The sequence below is a fragment of the Fukomys damarensis genome, unplaced genomic scaffold (assembly GCF_012274545.1).
Source record: "Fukomys damarensis isolate Sample0158 unplaced genomic scaffold, DMR_v1.0_HiC HiC_scaffold_29, whole genome shotgun sequence".
NCBI classification, from domain to species: Eukaryota; Metazoa; Chordata; class Mammalia; order Rodentia; family Bathyergidae; genus Fukomys; species Fukomys damarensis.
Genome location: NW_022900941.1, coordinates 2,148,378 through 2,162,400, shown reverse-complemented (window position 1 = coordinate 2,162,400; position 14,023 = coordinate 2,148,378). Strand labels below are relative to the sequence as shown.

Genomic DNA, 14,023 nt, shown 5'->3' with positions numbered 1-14,023 from the left:
TCTCACGATGTAGTTGAGACTGACCTGGAACTCACTATGTAGTCCAGGCTGGTCTCGAACTCATAGCGATCCTCCTGCCTCAGCTTCCCGAGTGCTGGGATTACAGGTGTGAGCCACTATGCCCGGCCATGATGCCATTTTTGATGGCAATAATAACTGAGTGTGTGTTTCAGGGAGGACCTACACTAAGTGCACCATCTTGTTTAAATACACAAGAATTTTATGAGGCAGGTATTGTTAAATACACTCACTTTTAATCCCAGCACTCAGGAGGCTGAGGCAGGAGGACTGCCATGAGTTTGAGGCCAGCCTGGGCTACATAGTGAGTTCAACACCAGCCTAAACTACATGAGATTCTATCTCAAAAACATTAAAAGAAGAAGAAAAAAAAAAAAGAAAACAAAGAAAAAGTAAATACACTCACTTCATAAATGATGCAAATGGGAACCAGAGAGGTAGAGAAATGTTTCCAGATCGTAAAGTCAGAAAAGGCACATGAAAAGATGTACCCAGAAAAGTTATGTGAAATTGGGCATGTTTACTATACTTTATTCCAAAATGATGTGTAACGGAAAGTAAGACTGGTTAAAAACACTTCGGTGCTCACCCTGCAGGCCTAGGTGAGCCGGATGTACTCCGCATAGAGCTCTCCACTCGCGGACTAGCCACTTCAGGAGGCTGAGGAGGAATGAGGGTTTTCCGAACGGCCACTCTGAAAGAGACAAACCCACAAAATAGCAGTCCAAGGGTATGAAAAACATGTTTGCCAGGCAAAATACGGCAAAATAAAAGCAATATATTGACAAGGTATTTTGTAAATGGACTTTTATTATAACGAGTTACACAGGGACATCATTGAATGAGCCAAATAATTCTATAAGTCTTTTAACAAAACATAAAAGTTCAGGTCCCTTCACCTTTCCTACTGGCTTTCTGCTGTCTCCCTTCAGGACGCAACCACCATGAGACTTTTAGCTGCTGCTTCTAGCCTGCTGCACCTCCTTTCTGCCTCATGTTATTAAAATTAAAACTCTATCAACTGCTCGTAGTCATTATGTCTATGTGTTGCTATAAAACCTAAGCAAGTTCTCAGAAGCCAAGTGGAAAAAATTATCCCAAAACTGAATATTAACTGTATCATGCAACAGAAGCCACATGAGGCTCTGACTGGGAATTTACCACTGGGTTTAGCAATGTGGATAGCGCTAGCGATCTTGATATGTTTACCCTGAGTACAGTGTGCAAAACAAATGCCAGCTGAGAACAGGTTTGAAAAAATGGTGAGACCAGAATAGGCCACTTTCCAGTACCCAGGTGCTAACACTTCAGAAATGGTCACAGAGATGCTAACCCCCCCCCCGAAAGACTAAATCATCCAACTAAGCAGAGTCCTCCCACAGAAGCAAAACCAAACAAAGTGTATCTAATGCACTGTTTAGATTCAAGTAACAATTTACAAAGAATGCAAAGGATAGAACAAGAGAAACCATACTAGAGTTAGAGTTAGCTGAAACGAATTCCCTGTGAGTACACTGTAGACCTACCCCTAGCTCTTGTACCTGTGAATGTGACCGTATCTAAAAAGGGCTTTTGTAAGTGCAATTAATGGTGATGAGGAATCTCAAGATAAGATCACTCTGGAATTAGGGTATTTCACAAATCCAGTGAAGGGTAGGAAGGTCATGTGAATGGAGGGATAGAGGCTGAATGCAGTGTTGTAAGCCCAGGAATGTGAGGACTGCTAACAGCCACCCGTCGCTACAGCAAAGGTATGGACAGTTTTCCCGAGTTGTTAGAAGAAACCAACACTGCAACACCTTGATTTCAGGCTTATAGCTGTCAGAACTGTAATACAGCCAGGCGTGGCGGTGCACATCTATAATCTCAACACTCAGGAGGCTAGGGCAGGATTGCTCAGGTTCCAGACCAGCCTGGGTTAGAGTGACTTCAAGGTCAACCTGAAGGACACAGCAAGATTCTGTCCCAAAAAACCAAAATGGAACTGTAATGTAATGCATTTCCGTTGTTTTAAGCCAAAACTTTTACGGTAATTTGTTATCGCAGCACTACGAAATTTATACAGTGGTGAAGGCTGCTGATAAAATCCAGAGGTAGGGATAAGAAAACCAAGTTTCTATAATAAATAAATTGCAAGTAAAAAAGATAGAAAAAGCCTATATACTAAAATAGTCTTAAGGGTCAAATAAACTAATCACACTGTAGGTACACCATGAAAATACAAACTGCTTCAGGGATCTGGGGTGGCAGAGCACTTGCCTAGCAAGTTCTGCACACCTAGCATCATCAACAAACAAAAATAAAAAGACCACCTAAAAACTTCAAGCAAACTCACCAAGAAAAAAGTGGATTTGATTAAATGATGCAGAACAAAACTGGTGACAATTGTGACCACTGTAATTTATACATTTAGGATCGAACCCAGGGGCTTTCTACCTCTCAGCTATATCCCCAGTCACACACACACACACACACACACACACACACACACACACACACACACACACACTTATTTTTTTAGGTTTTTTGAGACAGGGTCTCACTATGTAGTTGCGACTGACCTGGAACTCATTATGTAGCCCAGGCTGGTCTCGAACTCACAGCGATCCTCCTGCCTCAGCCTCCCAGCCCTTTATATTTTTTGAGACAAAGTCTTGCTAAGTTGCCCAGGTTGGGCTTAAAGTTGTGATCCTCCAGCCTCAGCTTCCTCAGTAGCTGATATTACCAGCATGTACTACTGCAAATGTCTAAGAGCTTAAAAAAAAAAAAAAAATCAGTATGTTTCTCTCAATAGATGCCTACTGAAATATAGACAAATAAAATGATGTTCATGACTTACTTCCACAGGCATTAGCAAAACTGGCCATGAGCTGCTAAGCTGATAATTGAAGCTGAGTAATAGATATGTATTCAGACATTCTAAGTTCATGATGTTTAACTTTCATAAGACCAATCCTCCTTCCATCAGCAGTGAAAGTTTAAGAAGCTGGGAGCAGTGGTGTAGGCATGTAATCACGGCACTCTGGGGTCCTGAAGGAGGGGGGTTGCACGTTGAAGCCCAGTGTGGGCTTTGGAGACCCTGTTTCAAACTTAAAAAGGAGCTGGGGGTGCAGCTCAGCATGAAGGCCGTGAGATACATGACTATAAACTCTGAAACAAACACACTCATTAAGTCTGGTGAGGATGAAGCAGTTATACCCACTGCTGGACAACGTCAATGAGTGTAACCATTTGGAAAGGCACCGTTGCCATCTAGATGAACATCAGCACACCCACAGCCTAACCAACTCTCCAGGAGGTAATGCAAATTTGTGTATGAACCAGAACACTGACATGAGTATGTGCACAACAGCATTATATACAAAAACCTGGAACAACCTAGATATCCATGGATAAACTATGGTACTGCTGTACAATGGTATTCTATAGAGCAAGAGAAAAATTACAATCACATGCACTGAAGCTGGGCGTGGTGACACGCCTGTGATCCCAGTGCTCTGGAAGCCAGCCTAGGCTACACAGTGAGACCCTGTTCCAAAATGTGGACATACTGTGCAAAACTGAGTGGAAAACTTCAGATATGATTCTATGTAGGGCTCAGAACTTAAAAAGACTGTTAGCTACTTCTGAGAGGAGGTACCAGCTAAATGCCGCAGTAGTCAGACACTGCCAGGTGATCAGCCGTTTATGCATTATCTGGCCACTTCCTATATACTTCCATGAAAATACTGAAACAAAGACCAGCAGAACAACTGGAGAGAGTGAATATCATCAACTTTACTTTCTTTGCTATCAGGAGTCAAACACGGGCCTGGGGGGAATGGATGATGTGGAGCAACATGGGATCAACAGGATATTTTTAAGACATAAGAAGTGACATGCCCAGATTGGGGCGGGGTGCTCCGCGGCAGGACACTAGCCTAGAATGTCTGACTCTCTGTGCTTGATCTTTAGCCCTGGGAGTGGGGAGGACAGCACAGAGCTTGTACATCACTGAATGATCCTCTAAAAACAACAGACACAGAGGCCGTGGAAGAGTGAAGAGCTCCCTGTAGACCAGGGATGGCAGACCCTTTCAGAGGTGAGAGCCCAAACCCACATATTTATCACAAAGGGCCGGCCTGCCATTAAACCTGAACACCGAGGCTTTGGTGTAGAAACAACAACTCAGGGCTGGGGATTCGGCTCAGTGGTTCTGCTACCTGCCTTGCGAGCACAAGGGCCCCAGTTTGATCCCTGGTATCACATACACACAAAGATTTAGAAAGAACTCATACAATTCGTGATGTCGCTGTGGAGGGCGCTGTATGCTTGTTGGGGCGCGGGCGCCGTAGGTTGGACACCACGGCTTTGAAGCATTATTTAGGCATTTGGAAGGGGATCCCAGAGAGCTCTCCAGAGCAGCACAGGGCACTGGTGCTGGCAGGAAGAAGTGAGAGCTGCAGTCTGAGGGAGCTCTCCTCTTTTGATCACGTCGTTTTTCTCAACAAAAGATCAAGTCCATCAGCTGCGTGGTGCAGGAAAATACACACCGTACACACTCTACATCCCAGTGGGTTTGAGGTAGAGCACCGGTGCTGAAAAAGTGAGGAGGAGGGTAAGGAAGATGAGGCTGTACACAAGGAGATGACTGCCAGTGACTCTGTTCAAGAAGAGCGGAGGTGCTGTGGAAGACAGTGAAGCGGCCTGAAGAGACGGAAGCCTCCGTGGGTGGAAGGCTCCTGGTCGTCTGGCAAGAGCTAGAGAACTGCTAGAAAGGAGGTGGGAGAGGACGGGCTACGGGACCCAGCGACAGAAAGCAAGGCCCGAGGAGGCTTGTGGGGTGTTCCAACGAGGCTACTTCGGCCTGCAGAGAGCTCAGGGAGGCTGTGTGTGGGGGGGGTGTCCAAGTACACAGGGGCTTGACAGTTCAGGTGACAGTGAAGGCAGGGACGCCATCATCACCAACGACCATCAGACAGTATGTGCTTCTTCTGCAGGCACAAACACCCCAGCAAAATCAAACTCAAACCTTGTCAAGGCTCTAGACTGGCCTTGTCCAAGAGGGATCCACGCAGACCTGAGCACTTCAAAGTGTAGCCAGTTCAACTGAGGAACGACATTTGTAATGGCATTTATTTTCGTTTTAATTTTTTCTTTTTATGGTGCTGGGAACTGAACACGGGGAGCCTCGCACACGCTCGTCAAACACTCTACCACTCTACACTCCCAGCCCTACCGTGTTCGTCCTGCCTTAAACAGATACTCAGTTCAGTTACTGGAGAACAGCATTTCACTGAGCCTGGAAGAACTTGGCTACGGGAAAGCACTTTTTCCACTACATATGTGATTAAATCTAAATACAGGTTAAATGCTTTTGAGGAGAGATGGCTGCAAATTGTAGTAAGGCACGGCAAGGGTGCCTACCAGGCCCAAGCTAGGTGACAGAAGATTCACAGCCACCACTCTGGAGAAACGCAGGGTAAGTAGAGTCCTTGGGAACAGTCTGGTAAAGCAAGAAGGCGTGGATAAAGAAGAGGGCTGGGTGTGGTAGCAGGAGCCTGTAATCTCAGCACTTGGGAGGCTGAAGCAGGTAGATCGCTGCAAGTCTGAGGCCAACCTGCGGTACAGAGAGAGTTCAAGGCCAAGGCCAGCCTGACCTACAGTGAGGAGAGAGAGAGAGAAAAGGGACAGAGGGGAGAGAGAAGAGGGGGGTAGACAGAGAGGGCGGGGGGAGAGAGAGAGGGGGGGGGACTAAGGTAGAGGATATTGAAACGTGAATGAGAGACAATGGCGGAAGGATCTTGGGGAGGTGATAAACAATAGGAAAGGGGAAAATCTTTTGTCTCCACTGCTGCGGAACTTCAGAATACTGCTGTGGGTTTATGTATCCCTTGCATGTACTGTGCAAACATTTTAGAAAACACATACCATTTAGTTATCATAATTTCCTGCAAATTATTTTGTAAATGATTCTTCTCCATTTCTGAGCTCTCTGTAGAAACCACATTACACAGAGCCTAGATCTCAACTGGATTTTTTGTGTGTGTCTTGTCTTTCCTATTTTCTCTTCCTTTTTGCTCTGCTTTTCAGATTTCTCATCTTTCAATGCTTCTATATCGCATTTTTAACTTCTGCTATTATATTCTGGGCACTAACTGCTTCTCAAACAGAGTTTAGCCTACCCTCCTCTAAAGAGTGGGCCTCTTCCTTTACCCTACTTCTTCCCGTCTTTGGTTCTTCTGAAGACCCTGAAGCTTAAGGATGAAGCCTAACTTGCCCCAGTGTAAACCTAACACTTAACTTCTTCACAGACAAGGCTGTGACTACTGTATCTGCCTAACTGCTGTCCAGCTGCCGAGTTTCACTGCTACAATCACCTCTCCTCTTGCACTTGTAATCTTTTAAAAACACCTCACAGGAGTTTGAGACAGAGGAATTTAGAAGTGTTCAATCAATCTATCTTTTATTTTTTAAGAGGCATAGAAAACATTTATTAGGCAGAGTCAAAGAAATACACATTCATCTGGGTGTGGTGGTACAATTTTATAATCCCAGCACTCTGTAAATCTGCGTCAGGAGAACCATAAATTTGAGTGTAGTCTGGGCAATTTAGGGACTTACTGAGATAAGGCACTGCCTCAAAACAAAACAAAAAAAACAACAGTCAGGTGTGGTAGCACACGCCTATAATCCCAGCACTCAGAGGCTGAGGCAGGAGGATCTCTGTGACCTTGAGACCAGCCTGGACTACACAGTGAGTTCCAGGTCAGTCTCAACTACATAGTGAGAACCTGTCTGAAAATCCCCTCCAAAAAACATCTTTGAAAAGTACTCATAATCAGGCCAGGAATTTAGCTCAGTGGTGCCACCGCCTGCCTCGCAAGCGAAAGGTCCTGATTTCAATCTCTGGCACCACCCCCAAAGAGTACATAGTCAATAAAGACAGGAACTCTGGTCCATGAAAGCTCTGCACGTCTGAAAACCCCACTTCTAGCAAGTCTGTTATGCTTTAAACACTTGCCAGTCCAATTATTTAAATACAGGATGACCAAAAATTGCTTTTTCGTTTTTGGGGTTTTTTTTTTTTTTTTGGGTACTGGGGATCAAACTTAGAACCTTGCACTTGCAAAGCAGGTGCTGGCACCACATAGCTAAATCCCCAGCCCCTAAAAATTGCTTATTTTTATAAGATAATACAAAATACAAATGCTACTCAATAATTTTTCTGATTTCAATAATATCTTAGAACATTCAACACTCAATGCAATGCTACAATACGGACAGTAGTTTATGTAGTCTCTTTCAGAATTCTTTCTGCCTTATTGTCTTTTTTTGGCAGGGGAGGTACCAGGGATCAAACTCAGGATCCTGCACTTGCAAAAAAAAGTAGAACTGAGCTACATCCCCAGCCCCATATTTTTTCTTTGAACACACTTTACACTGTTGTGTTGGCCTTTCCTTTTTTTCTGTGGGTGGTATAATTTCAATAAAATGTCTTATCTACTAAATGTAATGGTGAAGATGTTGACGGACATCCTGGCTGGTGTTTTGCTATCCCGTATTTTTCAATTATTTAGTCTATTAGACCCAATCTAAGTTGTAAATGAACCCTCTTGTTTTGAATAAATAAATGAGTTCCATATTGTCTGATCCAGAAGGTACATAAACATTTTATAATACTTTTTCCTCACTTTTGATTGCAGGACAGCTTGTCAGATATTGGTCAGCTCTGTCAACACCACCATAGAATTTTTATAATCCCTGACTACTATTGGAATTTGTTTAGTTTCATTTCTTCAAGTACTATCATCTCTATGTTATGAACAGTTGAAAATAAGGAGATGCCTTTCTTGTATTTCCATTTCATAACATGGATTTCTTCTTTGATATGCCAATATTTCTTTTTCAGTTTTTTCTTTTGCAGATCTTGTAGGACTTCCTTCCTATTCAGCCTCAGTGTCCCAAACATGTATGTTTTATATTATAGAAGAATATCACTAAGTTCTGGAGAAGTACAAAACTATATCTAATGTACTTATAAGAGTTTTTATAATAGATTGTAGCACAAAATTATAGAGTATTTTGCACAAATAAACAAGTCAGTATAGGGCCGGTGATTTAGCTCAGCGGTTCAGTGGCCTGCTTGGCAAGTGCAAGGACCCAAGTTCAATCCCCGGTACCAAAAAAAAAAAATAACCCCGAAAAAAAAAAAAAAAAAAAAAAAAAAAAAAAAAGTCAGTAAAAGAAAATAACCAGAACTCGTTGCTAGAGTTCACATGAAACAACATCAAAAGTGATATACCATTCTAAATAAAAAAGTATGCACGAAATAGTGGATATAAAAAAAACAAACATACTAGTCTGTCTTGTGCAAAGAAGAATAGACTGTTTGAAATGATGCCTGCCCAAGCAAAGCTGGGGACAGTCAGGACATAAGCAAATGCCCTGCCCAGTGAGTTTGGGGTGAACTGTTCAGTGTTTAATCTTCTGATGCTAATGCTATCAGCTCAGCAGAGCCACAGAAACTCCCTTCTCTGAAATGTGCTGCTCATTTCCCACTGCCAGGATATTTAATAGCACAGCACATACCTTCTTCCTATGACTCATCAATGGAGAAACTTCCTCAGAAATACAAAACACCATCAACTATGAGCAGCCTCAATACACTCTGAAAATGACTTGTCCTTAGCAACGCTTTATGTTGAATGACAAGAAAAAAAAAAAAAAGGCACACATCACATCAATGTAACACCAACAGGACTGAAGACTTAATTGTAAGCTACCTTACGGCTGTATGATTAAACTTCCAGAACCAGCGAGAACTCCAAAAGCAGCACAGACGCTTAGAAAATGAAAACCCAACTGACTTGAAGATTCCTAATTCCTTACAGTCTGAGCTGGGGAGACTCTCCCAAACAATCTTGAGGTCAGGATGTTTTCGAGAAAATTTAAAAATGCCATGGAGACGAAAGCTTAGGTTGTTGCCTGCATTAGCTACGAGAGCCTACTGTTTATGCCAGTTACATCCAGAATCAGAATTGTCACTTAGCACCTCCAGATCTACTTACCCATCCGTGGCAGGTTTCTTCCGGAGGATGCTTGGCCGGGGGGACGAGCCCTGGGCAGGAGCGTTGGTGCCAGCACTCTGGCTGTGGGTCTGTACCACCGTAGTTGCTGCAGGAGCAGCACTGAATGGATTGCTGATAGGATTGGCTACAATCGTGGCTCCATCTGCCAACACCACTGCTGGAGGAAAGAGAGGTAGCATAAAAGAACAGTGAAGAAAATGAAAGGAAAGAAACATTACTAAAATGTCACATAAGACAGTGCAAAGGCCCTGGGTTCAATCCCCAGTACGGGGGGGGGGAGTATAAAGGGATGCAGGCTAGAGAATACCTAGTATGCACAAGCTCTTGAGCTTAATCCCTAGCTTTGCAAAAAAAAAAAAAGGAGAGTAAGGACAGCAAAAGCTTTAAAGCAGACAGCACATTGGGTAAGAAGATTAGGAAGTCTACTCATAGACTGACAGAATGATATCCTTATTTTCTTCTGTTCTATATCAGTTACTAATAAGACAAAGTACACAGTATCTACCAAAGTATCTCTACATTTTTACTTATATAATTCGTATGATTATAATCTCTATGTTAAAAATGGGAGAACTAAAAGTCTAATAAAAAGACCAACAAATAGAAAGCATAATCTGCTGGCTTCATAGCACATTCAAAAGTACCCTTACAAGAGGGGCTAATGTAGTTTTTGGAAACACGATTTCCCTTCATTCTAAGAACAGTGCTATCTTCCAGCCATCTTTAGGAAGACATTTATCCAACAGGTATTTTAATTACATAAAGTTACCATCAAAATACTGGCAACCATAATCACCCACTACTCGCATTGACAGTTTCTGACCTGTAAGAACAGCAATTTCATAGTATTTAATTCACAACAAGTTTCTTAGGTACTATTATAGATGCAGGTGCACCAACCTTCCAATTGGGCTATTATGGGCAAATTGCACCTTTATCACGGTCAGTTTAGTAGGAGTCTGAGAAGACTCTGATTAAACAAATTCAAGATCTATGTAGTAGGTTGAATGCCATGATGCACACCTATTCTTCTAGCAGTCTGGGAAGCTGAGACAGGAGGTTCACATGTTCCAGCACAGCCTGAGGAACTTAGTGAGACCTTATCTAAAAATAAAAGAAAAGGGATGAGGACACAGATCAAAGGTCCTTGAGGTAACGAAGACCTACACAGCAGATAAAGTTCTCAGTTTTAGGCCAAAGTGTAGCTCAGTGGTAGACCACTTGCTTAGTATATGCTAAGACCTAGGTTTGATTCCCAGCACTTCAACAACAACAACAAATATTTACTTCTAAGTTAATCTATTCATTTTATAGTTCATGTAAAAGACATATATATATAATGTATATATGTATGTATTTTGGGGGGGTACCAGGGATTGAACTCGGGTCCTTGCGCTTGCCAGGCAGGTCACCGAACCACTGAACTAAATCCCCGGCCCGAAGACATATATTTTTGAGACAACATCTTCCACTTGTTGCCTTCCTGCCTCAGCCTCCCTGAGTGCTGGAGGATTATAGGTATGTGCCACCATGCTCCACTATAAAAGATAATCTTAAGATCAATGCTCTGAATGAGAAACAGTTTTTCTTTAACATGTGTAGGATGGGACCATAATTCTTTTATCTTGCTTCTGGGCAGCTCTGATTTGAATTTGATCATCCTGCCAGCCTGAAGTACTGGTGGCACATGTGTGACTATCTGAAAAAAAAGGTATCACTGTGGCCACAAAAAAGTCAAAAAGTTCTGCACGCTCCACAAAAATGTGCTGCCTTTATGTATACATTTTTTAAATGTAATGAATTTCTTTTGATTTAATAAAATTTCCTGATTAATAATTAATTGGTATAGTGTTGATATCTGGACAGTAAGTATTCAAATTCAAGCACCAACTAGATTGGTCCATTTATATACTTATTAATTTTATTAGTAAAAAGACAGATGAAAGCAACTCAATAGTGTAAGCTGCCTGATGGGACAGTCCTGCATGGACCACCACCTGACCAAGAGGTGACAAACATGAAAGCAGAGACAGAATCAGGTTTAATGGGGCGAGGGGGTGGCAGAAGGCTGGCTCCCTTCGAGAGAGAGCCCTGTGGGTGACTGGCATGCCTCAGCTTTCTTCGCTTAAACAGGGGCACAATTAGGGATCTGCAGGACTCACGCGTCTCCCTCCCTCCATGGTACTCTCTGGGTAAACAGCAGGTCCCAGGTGTATTCACTTGCCCTGCAGTGTGTCAGCACGCCTTCATGCCACCTTTCTTCTTATTGCTCACCGAGGAGGCCAACTTGGCCTCAGATTTCCATCTGGTCTACCGTAAGTCGTAAACTAAATGAGAACACTACCTCTCATTTATTGTAAGGTAAATCTGTTCCCTCAACTAAGTGTGTTTTATAGACTGCTTCTCACAATACACGAATGGATATTAAGCTGTCTGTACGCTATTGCTAATGTCTGCAAAGAAAAGTTAGTTCTAAGCAATGCATGTTATAAAAGAAACTAGAAACTAAAGAAGTTACCAGAAACCACAAAACGAGCAAGTTGCAGAGCCAGAATTAAAACCCAAATATACTTCTTTTCTCCATATTGCCTTCCATGCAGACTTAAATTTACCTGAAGTCTTTCCTTCAGGCTGTGGTTGCTGAGTACCCAGTGGTGCAGGCTGAAGCCCTTGAGTGTTGATTGGAGTTGCGGAGTGGATTCCCTGTGTGCCAATTGGTGCTGGCTGTATCCCTGGTGTCCCGATGGGTGCTGGCTGGATCCCCTGTGTACTGATGGGTGCAGGCTGGATCCCCTGGATATGCCGTGCATGTGATGCATCCACTGTCATCAGCTGCATGGGGTTGAGATGGACTGTAGATGCCACCCCAACACCAGTCTGAGCTGTGATGGCAGAGTTTGGAGCCTGAGCTGAAACTAAAAATCAGGTAAAAAGTTACTATCAGAAGGTTAGCTCTCATTAGGTACATTCCACATAAGGAAAAAAACACTATCACTGTACTGTTTCACTGTACTGTTTCACTGTACAAGATCTAGGTTTTTTTTTTTTGAGACAGGGTCTCATCTTGTTGAGACTGACCTGGAGCTCACTATGTAGCCCAGGCTGGTCTCGAACTCACAGCAATCCTCCTACCTCAGCCTCCCGAGTGCTGGGATTACAGCTGTGCACCAGCACGCCCGGCAAGATCTAAATTCTTAGTTTAAAAAGCAAAGCACAACTACTTGAAACTATATACTAAGGACTATTTTTTTCTTTTCACCTCCTACTAATGTGCTATTGTCTTTATAAAAATCATCAGAAATATTATTAAGCCAGGCATGGAGGTACATGCTATGACTACAGCAGTAGTCCCCACTACTCTAGAGAATGAGGCAGGAGAATCACTTGAACTCTTGAGCCCACAAGTTTAAGAGCAGCCTGGGAAATTACAGTGAGACCGTATCTCAAAGAACAAAAAACCACACACTTACACACAAGATTAAAACAGGAAAGAAATATTAAGTTGTAAATGTTAACCAGTCAAGAGTGCTAAGTAATTACTACCAAATAAGATAAAATCTCTGAAATAAACCCATGGATTCTATGTCAAAAATTTTTGCTTAAACTGATAAAACCACTACCACAAGAATTTCTGAAATACAACAGTCCACTAAATCCACTGGAGAGAAAACAAGCAAGTGCTCTTTTTCCTATAATGCAAATATATAGTAAGACTAAAAAAGCATTCCCAGAAAGCAACAAATACGGATTTTCATTGTTCAAGGAAAGAAATCAAGTATGAAAAATTACTCTTATCATTCATCAGAACACAGAGATGGAAGAATCTGTTTCTAAAGATCTCAAATACTTTACAAAATCTGAAATTTAGACTAGCACTGTCCAACGGAAATATAAAATGCAATGAAATATTTTCCAGTAGCCTCATTAAAAATGTTAAAGAACTGGTTCATGCATGGTGGTGCATTTCAGTAATCTCAACACTCAGAGACTGAGGCAGGAGGGTCTCCATGAGTTTAAGGCCGGCCTGAACCGCACACAGAGACCTTGTCTCAGAAACAAACAAACAAACAAACAAACACCAGGCCAAATTAATCTTTATAATAAATTTTATTTAACCCAATATATCCAAAAATATTACTTTTAAAAAAATAATCAATATAAATCTATAGTGCATTTTACTCTTAAAGCACATCTCAATTCAGATACTAAATATTTTCATAAGAGTGTAACTTATATTTTGATTTCATAAAGTATTATGAGTGAAAAAGTATTTTCAAACAAATTTGAAACTTCTCTAATTTTAACTAAATAAAACACTCAGTTTTTCATTTGGCTTTTTTAGACAGGGTCTCACTCTATAACTCAGGCTGGCCTAGAATTCACTATGTAGCTCAGGATAGCCTTAAACTCATGGCAATTCTCCTGCCTCAGCCTCCTGAGAGCTAGAATTACAGATGGGTACCACCACACCTGGCTCTCATTCTTCATTTGCACTATACCAGTCTTTAGGCAATCATCTGGACATAAGCTCTGGCTGCCATACAAGACCATGCAACAGGAGGGTGAGGGCCACAATCTGGACAATCAGGGTTTCTGAGGTCTAAAGTGAGCCAAGGTTCCCACAAGCAAAGCTCACATAAACTCAGATTTAGAGATTTTTTTTTTTCCTGGAGGATTACCAAAAAATCAATCAGCCTGGTGAGGTACAAATAGACCTGAACTAAAATTCAAAATGTAACAGATATCCCACAAAACAACAGAAGTTCTATGAAAGTAAGCTTTATTCATTGCAACTGCACTATCATTTAAAGAAAATTACAGTTAACATGATTATCCTGAGGGTGGGATAAAATATGTAAATATTATTAATAAGTAACAACCTTTCCACAGATCACAAAGATGAAATTAAAGGCCTTAAAGCTTCACATTTAAGC

At 41.9% G+C, this 14,023-nt stretch overlaps 1 protein-coding gene across 6 annotated transcripts in view; it reads right to left on the bottom strand.

Moving 5' to 3' along the window:
• Sap130 (Sin3A associated protein 130) overlaps positions 1 to 14,023 on the bottom strand; it is an 80,472-nt gene that overhangs the window by 33,926 nt on the left and 32,523 nt on the right. For 3 of the 6 annotated variants that reach the window (XM_010637635.3, XM_019209516.2, XM_010637634.3), the window contains 3 exons: positions 11,702 to 12,004; positions 9,069 to 9,246; positions 608 to 712 (listed from right to left, as the gene is read on the bottom strand). In XM_010637635.3, the coding sequence (XP_010635937.1) occupies positions 608 to 712; positions 9,069 to 9,246; positions 11,702 to 12,004 (586 nt within the window). The remainder of the gene's footprint in view (positions 1 to 607; positions 713 to 9,068; positions 9,247 to 11,701; positions 12,005 to 14,023) is intronic. The other 3 variants (XM_010637636.3, XM_019209518.2, XM_019209517.2) reach the window with 3 other exon arrangements.